The sequence below is a fragment of the Eutrema salsugineum genome, unplaced genomic scaffold (assembly GCF_000478725.1).
Source record: "Eutrema salsugineum unplaced genomic scaffold, Eutsalg1_0 scaffold_2, whole genome shotgun sequence".
NCBI classification, from domain to species: domain Eukaryota; kingdom Viridiplantae; phylum Streptophyta; class Magnoliopsida; order Brassicales; family Brassicaceae; genus Eutrema; species Eutrema salsugineum.
Window position 1 is genome coordinate 6,471,280 of NW_006256829.1, and position 18,994 is coordinate 6,490,273.

The 18,994-nt window shown below is 39.0% G+C and overlaps 5 protein-coding genes and 1 long non-coding RNA gene across 8 annotated transcripts; 3 read left to right on the forward strand and 3 right to left on the reverse strand.

Moving 5' to 3' along the window:
* Window positions 1-2,835: 2,835 nt before the first annotated feature.
* Window positions 2,836-5,560, forward strand: LOC18016601 (calcium-binding protein 39). Its single transcript, XM_006400385.2, has 11 exons — window positions 2,836-3,162; window positions 3,404-3,568; window positions 3,652-3,770; window positions 3,868-3,942; window positions 4,091-4,184; window positions 4,262-4,321; window positions 4,451-4,516; window positions 4,615-4,713; window positions 4,805-4,849; window positions 4,975-5,077; window positions 5,150-5,560. The coding sequence occupies exons 1-11, from the start codon at window positions 3,040-3,042 to the stop codon at window positions 5,236-5,238; spliced, it is 1,038 nt and encodes a 345-aa protein (XP_006400448.1). The 5' UTR covers window positions 2,836-3,039; the 3' UTR covers window positions 5,239-5,560.
* A 15-nt stretch (window positions 5,561-5,575) lies between these two features.
* On the reverse strand, window positions 5,576-7,323 carry LOC112086707 (pentatricopeptide repeat-containing protein At5g18950). 2 transcript variants are annotated; one of them, XM_024156002.1, is made up of 2 exons: window positions 6,960-7,110; window positions 5,576-6,772 (listed from the first exon to the last, which is right to left on the reverse strand). In XM_024156002.1, exons 1-2 carry the CDS (start codon window positions 6,973-6,975, stop codon window positions 5,700-5,702), a joined length of 1,089 nt encoding a protein of 362 aa, XP_024011770.1. In that variant the 5' UTR covers window positions 6,976-7,110; the 3' UTR covers window positions 5,576-5,699. The 2 variants fall into 2 exon arrangements, with proteins under 2 accessions (XP_024011770.1, XP_024011769.1); XM_024156001.1 differs by having other exon boundaries at window positions 5,576-7,323.
* Window positions 7,324-7,475: 152 nt separating this feature from the next.
* Window positions 7,476-8,649, forward strand: LOC112086758. The gene is made up of 3 exons (XR_002899617.1): window positions 7,476-7,664; window positions 7,783-7,864; window positions 7,942-8,649. It is a non-coding gene; the product is annotated as an uncharacterized LOC112086758 (long non-coding RNA).
* Window positions 8,650-9,802: 1,153 nt separating this feature from the next.
* Window positions 9,803-13,333, forward strand: LOC18018915 (protein FAR1-RELATED SEQUENCE 12). 2 transcript variants are annotated; one of them, XM_024155892.1, is made up of 2 exons: window positions 9,803-10,444; window positions 10,741-13,333. In XM_024155892.1, exon 2 carries the CDS (start codon window positions 10,767-10,769, stop codon window positions 13,089-13,091), a length of 2,325 nt encoding a protein of 774 aa, XP_024011660.1. In that variant the 5' UTR covers window positions 9,803-10,444; window positions 10,741-10,766; the 3' UTR covers window positions 13,092-13,333. The 2 variants fall into 2 exon arrangements, with proteins under 2 accessions (XP_024011660.1, XP_006400450.1); XM_006400387.2 differs by having other exon boundaries at window positions 9,804-10,444; window positions 10,736-13,333.
* Window positions 13,334-13,589: 256 nt separating this feature from the next.
* LOC18018916 (membrane protein PM19L) lies at window positions 13,590-14,661 on the reverse strand. Its single transcript, XM_006400388.2, has 4 exons — window positions 14,434-14,661; window positions 14,126-14,345; window positions 13,985-14,030; window positions 13,590-13,863 (listed from the first exon to the last, which is right to left on the reverse strand). Exons 1-4 carry the CDS (start codon window positions 14,558-14,560, stop codon window positions 13,744-13,746), a joined length of 513 nt encoding a protein of 170 aa, XP_006400451.1. The 5' UTR covers window positions 14,561-14,661; the 3' UTR covers window positions 13,590-13,743.
* A 351-nt stretch (window positions 14,662-15,012) lies between these two features.
* On the reverse strand, window positions 15,013-18,207 carry LOC18018917. Its single transcript, XM_006400389.2, has 5 exons — window positions 18,129-18,207; window positions 17,389-17,855; window positions 16,653-17,306; window positions 15,649-16,573; window positions 15,013-15,551 (listed from the first exon to the last, which is right to left on the reverse strand). Exons 1-5 carry the CDS (start codon window positions 18,177-18,179, stop codon window positions 15,123-15,125), a joined length of 2,526 nt encoding a protein of 841 aa, XP_006400452.1. The 5' UTR covers window positions 18,180-18,207; the 3' UTR covers window positions 15,013-15,122.
* Between the last annotated feature and the right edge of the window lie 787 nt (window positions 18,208-18,994).

An 18,994-nucleotide genomic window follows, 5' to 3' on the forward strand; every position in this document is an offset into this window, starting at 1 on the left:
GCCTGATGCCTCAACAGAAACGAACGCTCGTTATCATCCAAAGCAGTAGACTCTACAAAAGACAAGTACATCGGTATCTCTGGTACATAATTTTAATTTTATAAAGTTGCCACAATAATGAGACGTGCTGGCGTAAGTATGCGTCATCTCTTTGTCATATTGTGCAAATCCAACAAGACATTATTATATGTGACACTTTTGTAATGGAGAGACTTTCAAGAGATTTGGTTCAGTTCCTTTTTATTTATTTAATAAGATAGTTTTTGTTTTTTGGGCTAAAAAAGTTAATAAGATAGCTGATGATGAGAGAAGGGTGAAGCATGGAGGCCATCATGTTCCCTCTTCGCCGAACCCTCTGTCCACTTCAAAAGGTATCCGATTCTCTCTTTCTTTTATGTAAAGTTTAGTACGTTATATTTATTCCCGCCCCCCCCCACACTGACTTATTGAAATCTTTGTAATTAAATATGTTGATCTTGAGTTTTCGTGCAAACAAAATGTATATGTTGTGCCAAAAAGAAAATCTACTTCGAATTTCGCAGTGAGGAGTGCTTCTAACGGGAGGATTTCCAGTATCTTGGAACTCTTAATTACACTATTTGATGCATTGACAAACAATAAGATGTTTTCTTTTTAATTTGTTAAAAAGAATATGGGTTCGTCGCTGCATATAATCTAGATTATAAATCTATGCATGCATCCCTCATAATTACGTATTTTTTCTTCTGCAACGTTGTGGAATATGCTTTGGCTTGTGGGCTCATTCATATTTGCTTACAAACCTGTCTTCTACTCCTTTATATGTTTAGTGACTTTAGTCTAACGAACACACACAAATATATATATATATATATATATATATTATATTTATCTATTGGTTGATGATTAATTATCCTTATAGCAATGACAATCACAATGTCGTGTAATATCGACACATCACACAGTTTTTTTTTATTTTTCTTTTTGTAACCATGACTCACACACAGTTTGATAGGAACAATATAAAATCTCTAAATAAACTTTTATTTTATGAGATTTTATTTTCTCTATAAAGGTTTCGTTTTTACTGAACATTTATCAAAAAAAAAAGAGACAAATTTTGTCACTGAAAAACACATTTTAATTTTTTCAAAAAATCAGACTAATAATTCCATATGATATATATATATATTATATATATATATACATTCTCAAATCTCTGAAGAATGAAGACTGGGATATTATATTTTCTTTGCATATATCCAAATTTTTTTTTTTTTTTGAGATATATATGATGATGATGTTCTGGGGAATATGGAGAGTCTGATAAGGAAGGGACACATTGATAATTTGATATGACAGTGTCTCCAAATCAAAGCCCTATCACCTATGCAATTAAAACTTATGTTTGGGTTTTAGGGTTTCACTTCTGAATTCTCTCTCTCTCTCTCTCTCTGAGGTAGTCAATTCACAAGCACAGTGTATTTTTTTTTGTTGTTCTTGAGGAATAAATTGTTTAGGTTTGTGTTGATCCTAGAGGGGGAAAAATAAAAAGCTTGCTTGCCACACCCACATGTACTGTATACTATTTGTACTGATACATATCGTATGACCCAAATCATTGTATCTACAGCACGAAAATTTAGATGTATATTCGTCAATATCAACTTTGAAATTGCAAAACACTTTATATTCTCTTTAACTGAAAAACCCTATTGAAACATTAAGAAAAACCTTTAAATTTTGTTTACGGGACCTTTAATTTGTTAAATATTGATATATTGGTTAGGAACACCGCTAGACTGTGATTGGAGCCTCAAAAGGTAGTGGAATAAAATGATTCTAAACAAAAAAATAGTTCATTAAACTTAAATGAAGAGATTGGAGAATGAAGAATGATATAATTTTATAACTTATGTACATATAAAAACAGAAATAGCGATTTGGGTGATTGATAACACACATAATGGCCGATCAAACATCACTGTTCTTTGACTTCAATTCAATACTCGCTGCTGGCTCACATCATGTCGCGACAAGGAAATGGTCTAATATTTTCTAAATGACACATAGTAGAGCCTTGTTGGGCCTTACTGGGATTGGTCAAGATATATAGTCCACTCGACCACTAAGATCGACCCAATGAGTTAAAAGTTAAAACCGTATTAATTAAATTCCATAGTGTGTCAGTGTAACTCTACAAGTGTAAACATCTATTTTAGCTTTACTTTAATGTGCATTGAAGTCTCATTTTTCTTTTTGATTCAAATATGTAGAATTACTTGCACAGAGAGAAGGATTAGTTAAATTCATTTTTCTCTTTCAATTATATTCTCTTACTATCCCTCTAGAAACTCAAACCCTAGATGAACAAAATCAAAGAATGGAACCTTAATTCGAAGAAATTCACAAAATTTTACCAACACATGAGGAATCTACCCAACCGAAAGTTATATATATTTTTGAGCCACCACCAACCATGAAGAAGATCTAATAGCTGCTGAAGAAAACTTTGAAGATAAATGAGAAACATATCATAAGGACTAATTAGACTACCACGCAGAAACTTTTGTTTAAAGATGTTTTTCTTTTCGTGTGTGTGTGGAATTTTCATAGAAATACTGTCAATTCATACATAGCTGTAATAGATAATTCATGACTATTAAATAATAACAGAAAATTTTCTCCTAATTCGAGTTGTCCTAAATCATATAACCGAATGACATAAATTATAATACTTGCAAATTAGAGCACTAACATTCCACAATTGATTAAGACAAGATTAGAGAAGTGAAATTGTTTCCCATATAGGCTTGCTGGTAAACTTATATAAAGTTGGGAAATTTAGTGGCATTTATCCTCTTATTTTTGTTTGGTCAAATTTGTCACATCGTAAATTAGAAAATGTGCATGATTTGACGATCGGCTTGAAGCGAGGCGAGGAGGAAGAGAAGAAGAAGTAGCAAAGTGTTGCCCTTGAATGAGTTTCCGATCCACGATTCCGTCGGTGAGCTCAGAATCCGAAGAAGGAAAACGCGGAATCGAATCTGATCTCATCTCATGTCGTTCTCCTTCTTCAAGCCATCGAGGCCTAAAACGCCTCAAGAGGTCGTTAAGGCGATCAGAGACAGTCTCACGGCTCTCGACACCAAAACCGTTGTTGAAGTTAAAGCCCTCGAGAAGGTTCTCTCTCTTAAACGCCTTTTCTCTTTTACAATTCTGTATCCAAAGTTTGTACCTTTACGCCTTACTGTTGAATCTGGGATATGGGTTTTACTGATTTGGTTTGATTCACTCTTTTCCTATCTTTTCAATTGTGGATGTTGAGGCCGGTTTGATTATTAGAAAATGCAGAATGTTCTCTCTGAGAAAGTGTATTATGGTGTTTTTTTTTTTTCTTAAAATGGGAATCTTCTCTTCTTAGGCTCTGGAAGAAGTTGAGAAGAATTTTTCTTCTCTGAGAGGAATGCTTTCTGGAGATGGTGAGGCTGAACCAAATGCTGATCAAGCTGTACAGTTAGCATTAGAGTTTTGCAAAGAAGATGTTATCTCTCTTGTTATTCATAAGCTACACATTTTGGGATGGGAAGTAAGTGAGAGATTGCATTTTGCTTCCTTTGTGTGTTTGTGTTTATAGAAGTCCCTTATAAACCCTTTTCAGCTATGTTGCAGGCAAGAAAAGATTTACTGCATTGCTGGTCTATCTTGTTGAAGCAAAAAGTCGGCGAGACTTATTGCTGTGTGCAATACTTTGAAGACCATTTCGAGTTGCTCGACTCTTTGGTTGTATGGTAAATACTGTAAAGATTTGACTTTTTCTTTTTCTTATCTGGGTGAAATTTTCCGTAGCTCTTGATTCAATACTGAGAATTCCCCGTTTATGAGCAGCTATGACAACAAGGAAATTGCTTTGCATTGTGGAAGTATGCTTAGGGAATGCATTAAATTCCCAAGTCTTGCTAAGTAAGACGAATACAAATTATTGATTTTCCTTTTCAAGGTTTTTGATGTGATTCCAAAGTTCTTTTAGTCAAATCACTGACACGCAATGGTCGAGGATATATATATATATTTTTCTTCACACGGTTAAGTTTTTGTAGTGCCTTTTCAGGTATATTCTAGAGTCTGCCTGCTTTGAGTTATTCTTCAAGTTTGTGGAGTTGCCAAATTTTGATGTTGCTTCTGATGCGTTTTCAACTTTCAAGGTGATTTTTCACTTTATCGACTTGGAATCGTCTTGGATTTTGCGTATTTACTCAACACTTTCTTACCTCTCTTGCAGGATCTTCTCACAAAACATGACTCTGTCGTCTCCGAGTTTCTCACCTCTCATTACAGCGAGGTTTGCTTCAGCAACTTCTTTAAAGCTTAGATGAAAACATAAGAAGCATTTCTCTTTATAAATCCTATAATAAGATGAAAGATACACTTCTTCTCCTTTTTCTAACGGAAAAATTTATGGTTATTTCAGTTCTTTGATATTTATGAAAGACTTTTGACATCATCAAATTATGTGACGAGAAGGCAGTCGCTGAAGGTTCTGTTCGCTACATACCTCTTTCTTTTGGTGCTATATTCATTTCTATTTCACCTCTTACTTAATATTAACAATGAAACTATTCGTGGTTGATTTAGCTTCTCTCGGATTTCCTATTGGAGCCTCCAAATTCCCACATAATGAAAAAATTCATCCTAGAAGTTCGTTACATGAAAGTGATAATGACACTTTTAAAGGTGAGCAATGAGTTTGTGGCTTCATCTTTTTTTTTTTTTGGCGGTTAATTTGTCACAACTCATCAGTTTGTTTTCATGTTCATTTGTGTAGGACTCGAGCAAGAATATTCAGATATCGGCCTTCCATATATTCAAGGTAACACATCTCTTTATTAGAACTGCAGCTAAAACTGCAGTTAATTTGGTAATTATTGTTAATAGGTCTCTGAGCATGAACTTACTGTTATCAGATTTTGAACCGTTTTTTTTGTGTGGTTACAGATCTTTGTGGCGAATCCTAATAAGCCGCAAGAAGTGAAGATCATTTTGGCAAGAAACCACGAGAAATTACTGGAACTTCTTCTCAACTTGTCCCCTGGTAAAGGTATAATTCGAACTATACTTGTATATTAATTTTATGGATTACACTTATTCCATTACTGAAAATCTTATTTAGGTTCCGAAGATGATCAGTTCGAAGAGGAAAAAGAGCTGATCATCGAGGAGATCCGAAAAATGTCTCGCCTGCAAAACCTCGAACTTTGAACATTCCTTGGCCTCTCTCATCTCTCTCTCTGTTCCACGCGTTGATTCCGAGTCCTGCAGAAGAAGTTTCTACTGAACTCTGTGTCGAAATTTCATAACCATTTGTCTTAAACATAAAACTGCTGGTTTTTTTAATGAAAGTTCGTAATATATAACCTTTGATTCTGTGTGACAGACAAAAGACATAATCGCCGAGTTGCTTGGATCCATGAGTTGTCTCTTATTAAAAGACAAACACTTTGTTGCCTTTTGTATGAAGATTGTGCTTTTGTATGTAATGACAGACTCCTCTCTACTTACAGTTCATAGTGAAACCCTTTTTTGGTTTATTCCCTATGAGAGAACAAAAGTATTACAGATTTGAAACAAACAAAAAAATGTAATCGACCTTTTGCTGATGAATCAGCCTAATGTTACAGTTTTGTGAGTAACGCAAGACTCCCAACAAAAATTAGTTTCTTTCAGGCAACATCTAGAATCTCGTTTAAAGAAGTTGCAACAGAATCAGGCATCTTCAGATATCTAATCTTTTGGAGTGCAGCATAAGTCCTACCAGAAGGCTTCAGACCTAAGGCCTTGAGCTCCTCGAATAATTTAATGCCTTTCTCAACCTTATTTTCCTTGCAAAATCCTTGAACCAAAGCGTTATAGGTGATTGCATCGGGTGTTACCCCTGTTTCAGACATTTTCTTGAAAAACTCGAATGCCTGGTCTGCTCTTCCATAAGAGCAGAAACCTGTGATCATCGTATTGCAGCTGACCGTTGTTTCTTCAAAGCCATTTTTAAGCATCTCGCTATAGAGCTCACGAGCAAGCACAACCTCGCCTCTTTTTAAGTGCGCGTGTATCATCACATTGTAAGTGAACTCGTTTGGTCGCATCCCTTTGTTTACCATCTCACACCACAGCTTCCTCGCGCTCCCGAACCAGCCCATCTCACATAATCCATGGATCATTGTGGTATAAATGACTATGTCAGGCGCATAGCCTTTCTCTTTGAGATCGTTGAATATACAAAAAGCCTCCTGCTGCTTCTCATTCTTGCAAAGTCCCTTTATAATCTCGTGGTACGTATATATACTCGGGAAATGGTTCCAAGCTATCATCGTATGGAGAATCTCCGACATACAAGCGTAGTTCCCAATCTGACAGAACCCTGAAATCAATTTGGCATACACAGCATGCCCTGGATCAAGCCCTTGTCTCAAAACCTTCCTCAGAAGCTCATAGCCTTCTGAAACATCCCCACCTTCACACAAAGCTTGGATCAAACACTGAATCCTCTCGAGATCAACCTCAGATTCTGTCATTTCCTGGTGAAGTTCCCAGAAGCGATCGAATTTCCTAGCTTTTACGCAACCTAATAAAACCGAATTGGAGGTTGCAATTGAAGGCATAGTTCCATTCTCTTTCAGTACATTATACACTTGAATACCTTCATCTACCAACCCATCTTCACAAAGACACTTCACGTATTGCTCCAATAACCTTGGCTCCGGGTTAAAACCAGTGGAATCGAGAAAGCTTTTGGCAGCTTTAACGGCATTTGCGTCCAAAAGGGCACCAAAGAGAAGGTTCAAAGATACAGGATCAGGTGTGTAATCATAGTTCGAGCAAAGCCATCGGAAGAACCACATAGAAAGCAGAACATTGTTCTGAGATTTCAATAATTCTCGGAAAAACAAAGGATCTGCGAAATCAAACGAAGGGAAATCAGATACCAGAGTTTGCTGCCATCTCTGTCTCTCTCTCATGATCGTAGAGACAGTTTTCGCCATTTCAGTGTAACTTACAGCCGACGCGGTTCCACATCCGGCTGATTTCTGCAGCTCCTCGGACTTGGATTCACCGTCGCGAGACTCGACGGTGAGACTCCGTATCTGGGGTGTGTTAGGGTGGTTCTGTCGAGTTCGGGTTCTAAAGAGAGTGATGAAATAAGACTGACCTCTACTCATTGCGTATCCAATTCAAGCTCGAAGCAGCCTAGACGCAAATCGTACAAAAAAAGTCGAATACTTGACCGGACCCCTAGAATTTGATCCCCGATTTGATTTGGATCCCTTCTGTAATCCAAAGGAGATGAATGGTTTTTCTTCCTTCCCACAAAAAAAAAGTTTTTTTTTCTTCTTTATGTAATGTAAAAATAAATAAAAATTGTATTTTTGTCAAATAATGTTACGACATCAATTTAGTCAGCGATAAAAATGTCAAATTGACGGATAAAAAGGGGGCTTGCTTCTTCTTCTTCCTCCTCTCTCTCTCTCTCCGTCTATCGTCTTCGCCGAAATCCCTAATTAAATGATTCCGACCACCATCAATTTCCCGCCAAAGAGAATGTGGACGGTCGAGAAATGAAGCTTCATAGTGAATTCCTATCGGCGTATAGCTGAGAGCTCTCTCGCAAATCTCCGTCCTTTACCGGCAAGGTTTCTCCTTTTTTTTTTCCTTCTTCTGGGATTCAAGTATAGTGAGGTTTGCTTCTTAAAAAGTGTTCCGTTTAATATTACCTATGAGTTGAACACTGAACATATTTTTCTGGTTCAGGTGCTAAGTATACAGCAGCTACACAGAATCAGTACAATGTACTGGGATGACAATATATGGCACTCATAGTGTCTCTTCGGATGTATGTTTCACTTGTAAATACCTAAGCTTTCTTTGTCTAGATATGGTATTAATTGTGTTCTTTCAAAAAAAAACCAGCAAATATTGAGGGTTATGATGACAGAGGACTCGAACAATGCCGTAAGCAGCTCTTTCCTTTTGGACGCTGACTCGAGGTAAGCAGAAATAGAATATGTGTTCAGTTTCATTTCTCAACTAACCCAAGGAATCAATGAAAATGCTGCATTCCATTCCACGGTGGAAGACATATCAAAATCAATGCAACAAGTGGTTGTAAATGACATTGAATCTCCTCAGCTGAACTGTGAAAACTCGGGTTTCGGATTCTTACTCACACGTAAAGAAGGCAGTGCATCGTATATTCCTCGGGGAGCTCGGTATGGTCCCATCAAATACGATTGTTTCCGCTGCATATACATAAATACATCGTGTGAGCCACTGCATTCCTATGGGCGTTTTGTGTATATTATATTCTATTCTTTCTTCTTCTTGATTTGGGGGTTCAGTCTCTGGCCTTTGTATTTGTGGAAAGGCCGAGTTTATTTCATTCTTTGCATCCCTGTGGTTATGGCAACTCGCAGGGGTTATCTGTTTCCCATTTGCTTTTTTTTTTTTCATAGAAAGGCTTAGGTGTGTTTGATGCTTTCCTGCCCAGAGAGGAGAGGAGAGTAATATTTTTGTTTTAGTCAATCATGTATTTGTTGGTTTGGGTGAGTCTTTATAACCAACCCTTTTGGGAATTTGTAAATTGTAATGAAGGAACTAGAGTTTGTTATCACTATTAAAAAAGGCTTTTTTACTTTTTATCTGTTAAAATTATGTATACATCAAATAATTTTGGTTCATGAGATTGTTAATTGGTTTCCTCCATCGTTCATTTGATTTTAACCAAATGAATGAAAATAGTTTATTGATAGACCCTTAAGTAGTCACATTACTAGAACTTGTGGTTTCATTACACTTTACATTAGTACTCGGCTGCAGGCTGCAGCCACAAAGCCAGACTTCCTTCTGGTATGAACTCATATACCAGAGCTCTGAAATAATTTCCTTTGGGAATCAGAGGCTTGAGCAAATCGTAAACAGTTTCACAAGGTTACGATGCCTTATACGACGGTATAAGTTTTTGATTCTCGAAACAAGCTTCCAATTAAACAATCCAATAACCGGAATTGACAAAAGTTTTGATTCAATTGTTTCTGGTTTGTAATCTATGGTTATAATGGCGATTCAGCAGATGAAGAATTATCAGCTGACGAGTCTAGTTTATTATGGTCGTGGAGGCACACAAGATTCCATAATTCAGAAAGAAGTTGAGTTCTCGAGCTTATTAGAAAATTTAAGCTTTGAGCCATTGGCTTATGCAGATAGAATAAAAATCATTTCAACTGATCCGGCTTTGAAATTGGCAATGGTGGTCGTGGTGATGCATAGCCGAAGGCGTCATGCTTCTTCTGAGAAGGTAGGCGTTGATTTCGCTCAAAGTGTTCAAAGGTGTGTGTGCGACTTGACTAAAATCTGCAAGAGTGCGTAAGTGGCGTTGGTGCTCGGTGCTTCCGCGCTTGTCTTTAGCTCCGGTTTTCTTCTTCGTTTGGAGGTCGATGTTGGATTCTTTCTAATTTGTTTCATTCACTGCTCTCGTTCTGTTGAGTTTGGCCTTGCTCCTTGTCACTTGTTAACAGATCAGTTTTTTTTTTTTGGCTTTTATGCGTTCTTTTGTCGTTTATGAAATTTTGTGAATTCGCCGTTTCATCTGTTGGTTCTTACTTGCCGGTTTATGAAGATATGGTTTCAGGTTCTTGGTTTAAGAGGATCAGTTGATTGTCATTGGATTGGTCGTGTGGACAATCATTGATATGTCTTTTTCACGGGATCTCCCGAAGTAAAGAAGATTGGTAAATTAGACAAGTTTTGCTGGTATTCAAGTTTAAGCTTTGTTATTTCTAGAGTACAGTAGTTGTGGATTTTGAAAATTTTAGCTTTGTTTTAGTTTCCGAGGGAAATCTTGTTTTTTCTATCGCTTTGTTTCCAGAAATAGGTCGCTTTTTCTATGGCTTTAATCCTCTCGGATACTTCACCGGAACGGAACCCTATGATTTTGATTCCGGTTTTGATTTTTAGATCTTCTGTAATCCAAGGAGATGGAAGGATTTTTCCCACAAAAAAAATGTTTTCTTTTTCTTTCTGTAATGTGAAATTTGGTAGTAAAAAACATAAACAAAAAAATTATATTCCGACAATAATGATACGACATCAGGTCAGAGTTAAAAATGTCAAATTGACGGATAAAAAAAAAGGGGCTTGCTTCTTCTTCCTCTCTCTCTCTCTGTCTATCGTCTTCGCCGAAATCCCTAATTAATTTGTTCCGACCACCAATCAATTTCCCGCCAAAGAGAATGTGGACGGTCAAGAAATGAAGCCTCATAGTGAATTCCAATCGGCACATAGCTGAGACTTTCGAGCTCTCTCGCAATCTCCGTCCTTTACCGGCAAGGTTTTTCCTTTTTTTTTTTTGTGTGTTTTAGCTGTGTGCTTCGCTGCCGATTCGTTAGTCGCCGGTCGCGTCGACGGGAATGGAAAGGTAATTTCTGTTGAAAAACTGTGGTGGATTTGGGTTTTTTACCCACCTCAAATTTCATATTTTCGTTCTTTTGTTGTTCGCTTCAATTAGATGAGTGTAGTTAGATTTTGAATCTAGCTCCACTTGGGCTCTGTGTTTTTCTCTTTCAATTTCTGGGATAATTAGGAATCATTTTTCTGCTCTGTACCTACAAAATTTAGAAATTTGTGTAATGTGATGTGCTAGTGAATTGGTCGGATTTTGATTAACTCTTTGTATTATTTTCTGTCAACTTCGTTGGACCAATTTCAGTGCAGATACTGAGCTTAACAGTTTCAACAACATGGTCGCGAAAGCATATCCGATACGGATCTTGAATCACAACAACGGCATAAACGAAGACGAACAAGGAGGCTCAAGAGTCGAACCTTACGTGGGTCTCGAGTTCGACACAGCAGAGGAAGCTCGTGAGTTCTACAACGCTTACGCTACGCGAACGGGTTTTAAAGTTAGGACTGGTCAGTTGTATAGATCAAGAACAGACGGTACAGTTTCGTCGAGAAGGTTTGTTTGCTCAAAGGAAGGGTTTCAGTTGAATTCAAGAACCGGATGCACCGCCTTCATTCGCGTTCAGAGACGAGACACCGGGAAATGGGTTCTTGACCAAATCCAGAAAGAGCATAACCATGAGCTTGGAGGTGAAGCTCATGTTGAGGAGACGACGACTCCACGTCCATCAAGAGCCCCTGCTCCTACGAAGCTAGCTGTAACTGTTAACCCCCATAGACCCAAGATGAAAGTTGTTGATGAGTCCGATAGAGAAAAACGGTCAAGCACGGGCTCTTTCAAACGTTTAAAAGGAGGAGGAGGCGGTGGTGAAGGAGAAGTGAGCAATGGTCATCACGCAACGCAGCAAACTAAGGCAGTTTCTGGTAGCGAGCCTTACGCAGGGTTGGAGTTTGGTTCGGCTAATGAAGCTTGTCAGTTTTATCAGGCGTATGCGGAAGTTGTTGGGTTTAGAGTTCGGATTGGTCAGTTGTTTCGTTCGAAAGTCGATAATTCGATCACGTCGAGACGGTTTGTTTGTTCTAGAGAAGGGTTTCAGCATCCTTCGAGGATGGGTTGTGGAGCTTACATGAGGATCAAAAGACAAGACTCTGGTGGTTGGATCGTCGACCGTCTCAATAAAGATCATAACCACGAGCTCGAACCGGGGAAGAAGAACGAAGAAGGGTTGAAAAAGATACCGGACGACGTTACTGGAGGATTGGATTCCGTTGATCTTATTGAGCTTAAAGATTTCGGAAACAAGAAAATCCGAGAAAACAGAGTCGGTAAAGAATGGTATCCTCTGCTTCTTGACTACTTTCAGTCTAAGCAAACGGAAGACATGGGGTTCTTTTACGCCGTCGAGTTGGATGTCAATAACGGAAGCTGTATGAGCGTTTTCTGGGCGGATAGTCGAGCAAGATTCGCTTGCAGCCAGTTTGGTGATTCTATTGTTTTCGATACTTCATACAGAAAAGGAAACTACTCTGTTCCGTTTGCTACTTTTGTCGGTTTTAACCATCATAGGCAGCCAGTGCTTCTCGGGTGTGCCATGGTTGCTGACGAGTCTAAAGAGGCTTTCTTGTGGTTGTTTCAGACATGGCTTCGTGCCATGTCGGGTCGTCGTCCAAGATCCGTTGTAGCTGATCAAGACTTGCCTATCCAGCAAGCTTTGTCCCAAGTCTTTCCTGGAGCGCATCATCGGTTCTCAGCTTGGCAGATTAGAGAAAAGGAACGGGAAAATCTCAGGCTGTTTCCAAGCGAATTCAAGTATGAATACGAGAAATGTATATATCAGACACAGACAATAGTCGAGTTTGACTCAGTTTGGAGCACGCTCATCAACAAATACGGTCTTAGAGACGACATTTGGCTCAGAGAGATCTACGAACACCGCGAGAATTGGGTTCCTGCGTATCTAAGAGCAAGTTTTTTTGCCGGAATCCCAATAAACGGAACCGTTGAGACCTTCTTCGGCGCTTCACTTGACGCTTTAACGCCTCTCAGAGAATTCATTTCACGATATGAACAAGGTCTCGAGCAGAGACGTGAAGAGGAAAGAAAAGAGGATTTCAATTCTTACAACTTGCAGCCGTTTCTGCAGACGAAAGAACCAGTGGAAGAACAATGCAGAAGGCTCTATACGTTAACCGTCTTCAGGATCTTCCAAAATGAGCTCGTCCAGTCTTACAATTACCTTTGTTTAAAGACTTATGAAGAAGGAGCAATTAGTAGGTTCTTGGTGAGGAAATGCGGGAACGAGAGCGAGAAACATGCCGTGACTTTCAGTGCGTCGAATCTCAATTCGAGTTGCAGCTGTCAAATGTTTGAGCATGAAGGATTACTCTGCAGACATATCCTGAAAGTGTTTAATCTCTTGGACATTAGAGAGATCCCGTCTGGGTATATACTGCACCGATGGACCAAGAACGCAGAGTTTGGGTTTGTGCGTGATATGGAATCGGGAGTGAGTTCTCAGGATCTTAAGGCTTTAATGGTTTGGAGTCTAAGAGAAGCTGCTTCCAAGTACATAGAGTTTGGGACTTCGTCTCTGGAGAAGTATAAGCTTGCTTATGAAATTATGCGTGAGGGTGGGAAGAAACTTTGTTGGCAGAGATGATGCGCTTGGGGTGATAGATGGTTGACATGTTAATTCTCTTGTGTGTGTTTGTTTATGTGGTTCCAAAAGGATCTGAGAGAGTGTAACAGATCAGAATTAGGTTTTTGGGCGGAGGAAGATACAGATGATGTTTTAAAGAATCAATTCGTTTGATGCTAGTAGAAGCATAGGATGTAATGTAATATCATGTTACCATCAATTCTCTTTGTTCTTCACATTGCACTAGTTAATCATTTCAGATATTACTCTTGACAAAATAAGATACTGAAACAAGTATTAGTCTAACCACAAATTTGGGTGGATATGAGAGAGTCTCTATTCTTTACGTGCGTATAGTGTTCTCTACCTCGTACCATTTTACTTAGTTCTCACGAAGAAGCAAGACTTGAGAAAGGATCCATTGGTTCCAATCTTGGAGTATCTTCTCACAAGTTTCGTTTGTTAGGATGCAAACTAACATGTTTAGTAAACTAGAATTTATCATCTTCATTCTTTTTCAACGATAATAAAATCCTTTAAAGCATTTTATACAATCAAGGTATAGAATTTAAAAAGAAAAAAAAAATAGACGAGAAAAAAAAATCAGAATAACACACACAACACACAAAAGAAGAAACCAAATCAATATGTATATTTCTGTCAATCTAGAAACTCAAACTCTGCCAACATGAGGCCTTTCTCCGGCGACTGTTTCTCCAACTCCGACGTGAATAGCTCCGGTGCACAACAACTGAGTAGCACTCACAATTATTGTCATCACTTCAAGAGTTCTCTGTACATAAAGAAAAATTATCAACCAAAAGAAATACATAATCTAGCATCCGCAAGAAAATATTTTGCAACTTAACATTCGTAAAATTTTAAAGAGATTAACAAAATGTAAAAAAGCTCACCAGATTTGCTTCAGTCCAGCCTATGTTGATCTCCTTACAGGCCAATCTGCACCAAAACCAATCAGTTTAGATTTTGGTTATTAACCGAACCAGATTAAAACCCGGTTTGATCTAAGTATAAAACCGGATGCTGAGCTTTACCCCATGGCTAGGAGAGTGAGAGCCCAGGAAATGAGAGAGGAAGCGGCGGCGGAGTGGAGATTCGGAGAGTCCCACTGAAGAACGTTCATGACTCCGGTGAGTGATGTGGCCATTCCGACGACGCCGGCGATCAACGAGAATATTACGAAAAAACCAGTCGCCATGTTCCCCACCGGGAAGAATATCGGGAAGATCTTCGCCGGAAGAGACAGCACCGACGCTACAAATACCACACAAATGTTGATCACATTCAATTCTCTAATGTTGGATTTATTATTAACTCTGGTAATCAAAGGGGTCTAAATTACCAGACTCGCGAGCTCTCTCGATGCCGTGATTAACAGCCCAGGAAGCGATGACGGTGACGACGAAATAGAGACCAAGATTCAGCATCAGAAGCATGAAAGCTGCCGACTTTGATCCTCCTGAAGCCATGTCTTGTAAAGATTCTCCGACAAATATATATATTTTTAAAAAGACTTCTCAAAACAGCAGACAGGTCCTTTTCTCTGTTTCTATCTTGGGATAATCACAAGATCTCTGTATGTCTGTGTACATATATATTTATATTTATCCAGTTCATAGGAATAAAAGTTACTTCAGCTGAAAGCAATGTTTTCAATTCCTTACTTTGTCTTTCAATTTCGCCAAAGAATCAAATCCCAAGCTTATTTGCTGTCGTTTGCGCAGAAGAAGAAGAAAAGAATAGCTAGAGCCTACAGATAGAGAATGAGAAAAACATAAACTCTTTTTCCGGGAAAACATGTCAGACCCGTTACTTTTCCCGGGAAACAGAAAAAAAAAAGGTTTTTTTAAAAAGCTATAGCTGCTTGGACCTTTCTCGGATAGTTACTCCAAACCAATAAATTAAAGAATATATTGCATAAGTATCACATTTGTACACATTGTTATTCGTTCTTCGTGCAAAACAATGAATCGTATTTGAAGCTCTAATGCAGAGCTCTGAGATTTCTTTTGCAGGATGATTGTTTACGGTTCAATTATCCTCAAGAATTTTCAAGGCCAGCTCGGCTAGCGCATGGACCGTTCTGCTGTGACGGCTCACTCCAACAGTGCCGGAGAAAACATCGAAGTTCTCGAGCTCAGCCGTAGTTTCCAGGACTTTCTCAAGCTCTTTCTCCAGACCCAACTCTCTAAACACCACTACATTATTCTCCACGTCATCTTCCATCATCCAAACCGCCAGCTCAATCGCAAATCTCCTGATTCTTGGAACCTTAATCGCCGGCTTGTCGTGCTTTTTCAGAATCGAGACCAGCGAGCTCGCTAGTTCCCGCCTCTTTACCCCTGAATCCATGAAAACATAGCTCGAGTCTTCCGAGCTCATGAATCTAAACACTTGTGCTGCTAATCCCACCATCACTTCCTGTAATTTGTTGTCTTCTGATGTTATTGACTTCAAGACCTGCAGCAAAATGAAGAAAGTTTCCAGATTTGTTACTTAACAACGTTAACTGTACATAAAAATCTTCCATTTCGAAATTGTATATCAGAATACTAACCGTTGGTGCTGCTACTTTAACAAACTTCAGCTCATGAAAGCATTCATCCCCAGAGTATAAGCACAAGTTTCTCAACACTCTTGCTGCGTTCACACGGATCGAAGGGACTTCAAGTGATTCCACAAGTCTTCCCAACACCCCAAGCCTAAGAACATGGAGGCAGTTGCCTTTGCTCTCCAACACAAGCATCGCTATGGCTTCTCCTGCAGCGATCCTCACATCTCCCTCACTCCCATCGTCCATGTGCGTTCCCCGTTTGAAGAAAATGTTGAACAGCTCTTTCAGAACACCACCCGTTCCACCAATTCTCTCCCGAGCTTCCGTCTCAAGGGCAAGGTTGGTCAAGATCCCGATCCCGAGCTTCTGCAGCTTAGGGTATCTCACTCCATGTCTCAGCACATCCCTCACGTTGCTGACTGTGAAAACAATCTCTGAGATCTCTCTGCGGAGGCATTTTCCTGTGTTCCCGGTTGTGCTGGCTAACATTTTCACCAGCTGCAGCGACCGTTTCAATGTCATAACTTGCGACCTAACAACGTCTGCGTTCTCATCCCTCAGTAGAGTTTCGTCCACGTGTGTAAAATCAATGATCTTTGGGAGAAGACCTCTCGTGTTGCCGAGTTTTCCACAGTTATCGTGATCTCTGGCTAACTTCTTCAGAAGCAAGAGGCCCAAGTTGTTGAATCTACAGAAATCGTAGTGTAGATTATGGTCATGGAACACCTTTTTCTCTCCAATCTCATCAGGAGCTTCACCTGATGATCTCGTGCTCTCTAATAACGATGAAATCGATTCCATGGCACCAGAGATCCCAGCGACTCTTAAAGAGTTCTGCTTTTTTCCGGCGAGTTTCGATAGTATCTCAGCCGCTGATCTCCTAATCTCTTCCTCTTGGAGATCTTTCCAGTTCAGCATTTCCACCAACCTAGTGAGAAAAAAAAGTTAATACTTGCTCGATTCATTTCTCTGTAAAAATCTGACATTTTGATTTGTAAAAACCAAACCTTTCGACAACGGGGAAGTTGATTCCGATCTTCTCAAGTGTATCCTCTGAGTACCGTTCAGTCACTGCAAACTGCCTGAGAATCCTCGCTCCGATGAGCTGTTCATCAGAAGAGTTTGATCCCAAAAGCTCCATACCAAAGCTCACTATATCCATCTTCAGACCATCAAAGATGCTCCCATTGACACATTTTGAGTAGGAATCATAGAAAAACCTCTTGATCGAGACCAAACCAGTAACCCCAAACTCACACTCTCTTGTCACATTCTCAAGCAAATTACAAACACTGACTTGCCACTCCCAATAAGCTTTCTCAGCGAGAAACAGAAGCGCCTCGGCGAAAGCAAGAGCGTAGAATATGTTGAGAGCGGACTGTCTGTTCCTCTTGTCCGTGTCTCCTTTGTGTACATCTCCATAGTTGTGCCTTACGAGCTTATAAGAAGACAAAACCACACATGCCGTTGCAGACAGAAGCTGGAGCCAGTAAAGAAGCCGACTCACTGTGCTAGAGATGAAGAACCATCTCGCGTACGGAAGGAGAGGCACGTCTGAGTTCTTCCACGAGTCGTCGAACGTCGTTTCTCGAACGACGCAGTCTCTTGTCGTTGTCGCTTCCCTTGATCGGCTTTCTAAGATCGGCTTGAAGATCAATTCACTGTAGAGAAACGAAACGATCGTTCATCAAATGTAACCTTCGAATTGCGCCAAAATTGAAAAAAAGGGGGAAAAAACCAAACCTGGTTCGTTTTAAATTTCTGAGAAGTGAGGCAGAGCTTGATCGGAGAGCGCGAAAGCTACTGATTCCGACGCCGGCGACAGTCCACGTGGCTTGGTGCTGCCACTCGAGCTCGTGGCTTCTGCTGAAGATTCTAGCACCTTCGATAAGGAGAATGATGGTGATGAACCAGAAATCGGAACCGTCGAGTGTGATCGCGAAGCCGCCGAGAAGAACCACCGTGGCCCAGATAAACCCAAGGGCTCCGATTCCGGTGGCGGTTTTCTCGAGAATCGCGAGTTGTAGAGCGAATAGCGTTAGCTTCTTCTCCGGAGCTGGGACTGTTGATTTTCTCCGAAACGCGGTCGCGGAGGAGACGGAGGCTGCGTCTGCGGTTTCGCCGCTATCTCCTTTCTCAATGCTGCTTCTTAGATCGAAAACGGTGTCGTTTGAGTCTCTAGCTTCCTCCAATCTCTGAAGCTCCGACACCTATACAAAGAAATAATTTTTAGTAATTAAACATAGTTAAATGTTAAAAAACTGAAACCTACTATTAAACAAACTTAATTTTGCAAAAAGAAAAATAATCTTTTGATCAGCACTTCAAATTGAGACATTCATTGATTGCAAATTTGTAATCTTAATGAATTTGAGGAGAACAAATTAAACTAGCTAATATTATGTACGAAAATGTAAAAGTTTTCAAGAAAATCTAAACTGAAAAACAACTTAAAGAAAGAGTAAGAATTAATGTGATAAAACCTGCAAACGAATGCTTCGATTTTCTTCTTCGTCGAACGTTCTTGAATCCATTAGAAACCGTTTGTTGTTTTTACTCGTTTCCTACTCAAGTCGCCAATGGAAAAGTTTCTCTTTTTCTTTCTTTCTTTCTTTCTTTCTTTCTTTCTTTGTCTTTTTTGAATAGTAATGACTTGAGGAGTTGTTGATGATGCAGAGAAATGTGGAAAGCGTGATTTTACATTCTTCATATATATATATGGATGTATATATAGAGAGATAGAGATATTGAAAGAGAGGAGAGAGATGGAAGCAAATAAGCAAAAGAGTAGAGAGAAAGGCTGCAAATAAGCTAATAACGCAAGAGGAAATGTACAAGAAAGTATAAGTTCAAGATAATTGTTGTATGCTTCAGCCAGCAATTTTATGACCAAAAGTTACATTTTAACAACAACGAAAAAAAACGCTTTTATGTTTTGTTACAAATCTTTATAGTTAATACGTAATAGTACCTTAATACTGTTTTTTTTTACATCCTTTTTCTTTATATTTTTTTCTAAATTAGAGTATACTAAAAAGGTTAAAGATTGCTAATATTATGGTTATATGTTGCTTGACTTATCCTTATAAAAGCAGCCCAAACTTCTTTTTTACCTTCCATCATCAATAATCTGAATGTTTTAACCCAAACAAAAAGAAAACAACATGTAGTTAACATCTTCTATTTTTAGAATCAAAATATGAGCATTTATTGTCCATACATCAATAATTGGATGATTTATTTGCCGTCTATATACTAAGAAAAGCCGTGCATGTTCTTACTTACGATTACAAGTAAAAATAATATGTTTGCTTTGTATTTGCGTCTAGAATTTCTATAAAATGTTTGG

Bases quoted from the DNA above. Each gene is read 5' to 3' on its own strand.
- LOC18016601 (XM_006400385.2), top strand. From the start codon at position 3,040: ATGTCGTTCTCCTTCTTCAAGCCATCGAGGCCTAAAACGCCTCAAGAG. The intron at 4,714-4,804 runs GTGAGCAATGAG...TCATTTGTGTAG, and splicing joins TGATAATGACACTTTTAAAG to GACTCGAGCAAGAATATTCA. The intron at 4,850-4,974 runs GTAACACATCTC...GTGTGGTTACAG, and splicing joins CGGCCTTCCATATATTCAAG to ATCTTTGTGGCGAATCCTAA.
- LOC112086707 (XM_024156001.1), bottom strand. From the start codon at position 7,193: ATGAGTAGAGGTCAGTCTTATTTCATCACTCTCTTTAGAACCCGAACT.
- LOC18018916 (XM_006400388.2), bottom strand. From the start codon at position 14,560: ATGGCTTCAGGAGGATCAAAGTCGGCAGCTTTCATGCTTCTGATGCTG. The intron at 14,031-14,125 runs GTAAAGCTCAGC...GTTTTGGTGCAG, and splicing joins CTCACTCTCCTAGCCATGGG to ATTGGCCTGTAAGGAGATCA. The intron at 13,864-13,984 runs GTGAGCTTTTTT...CTTTATGTACAG, and splicing joins GCTGGACTGAAGCAAATCTG to AGAACTCTTGAAGTGATGAC.
- LOC18018917 (XM_006400389.2), bottom strand. From the start codon at position 18,179: ATGGATTCAAGAACGTTCGACGAAGAAGAAAATCGAAGCATTCGTTTG. The intron at 17,856-18,128 runs GTTTTATCACAT...TTCTTTGTATAG, and splicing joins ATCGAAGCATTCGTTTGCAG to GTGTCGGAGCTTCAGAGATT. The intron at 16,574-16,652 runs GTTTGGTTTTTA...TTTTCTCACTAG, and splicing joins AACTTCCCCGTTGTCGAAAG to GTTGGTGGAAATGCTGAACT.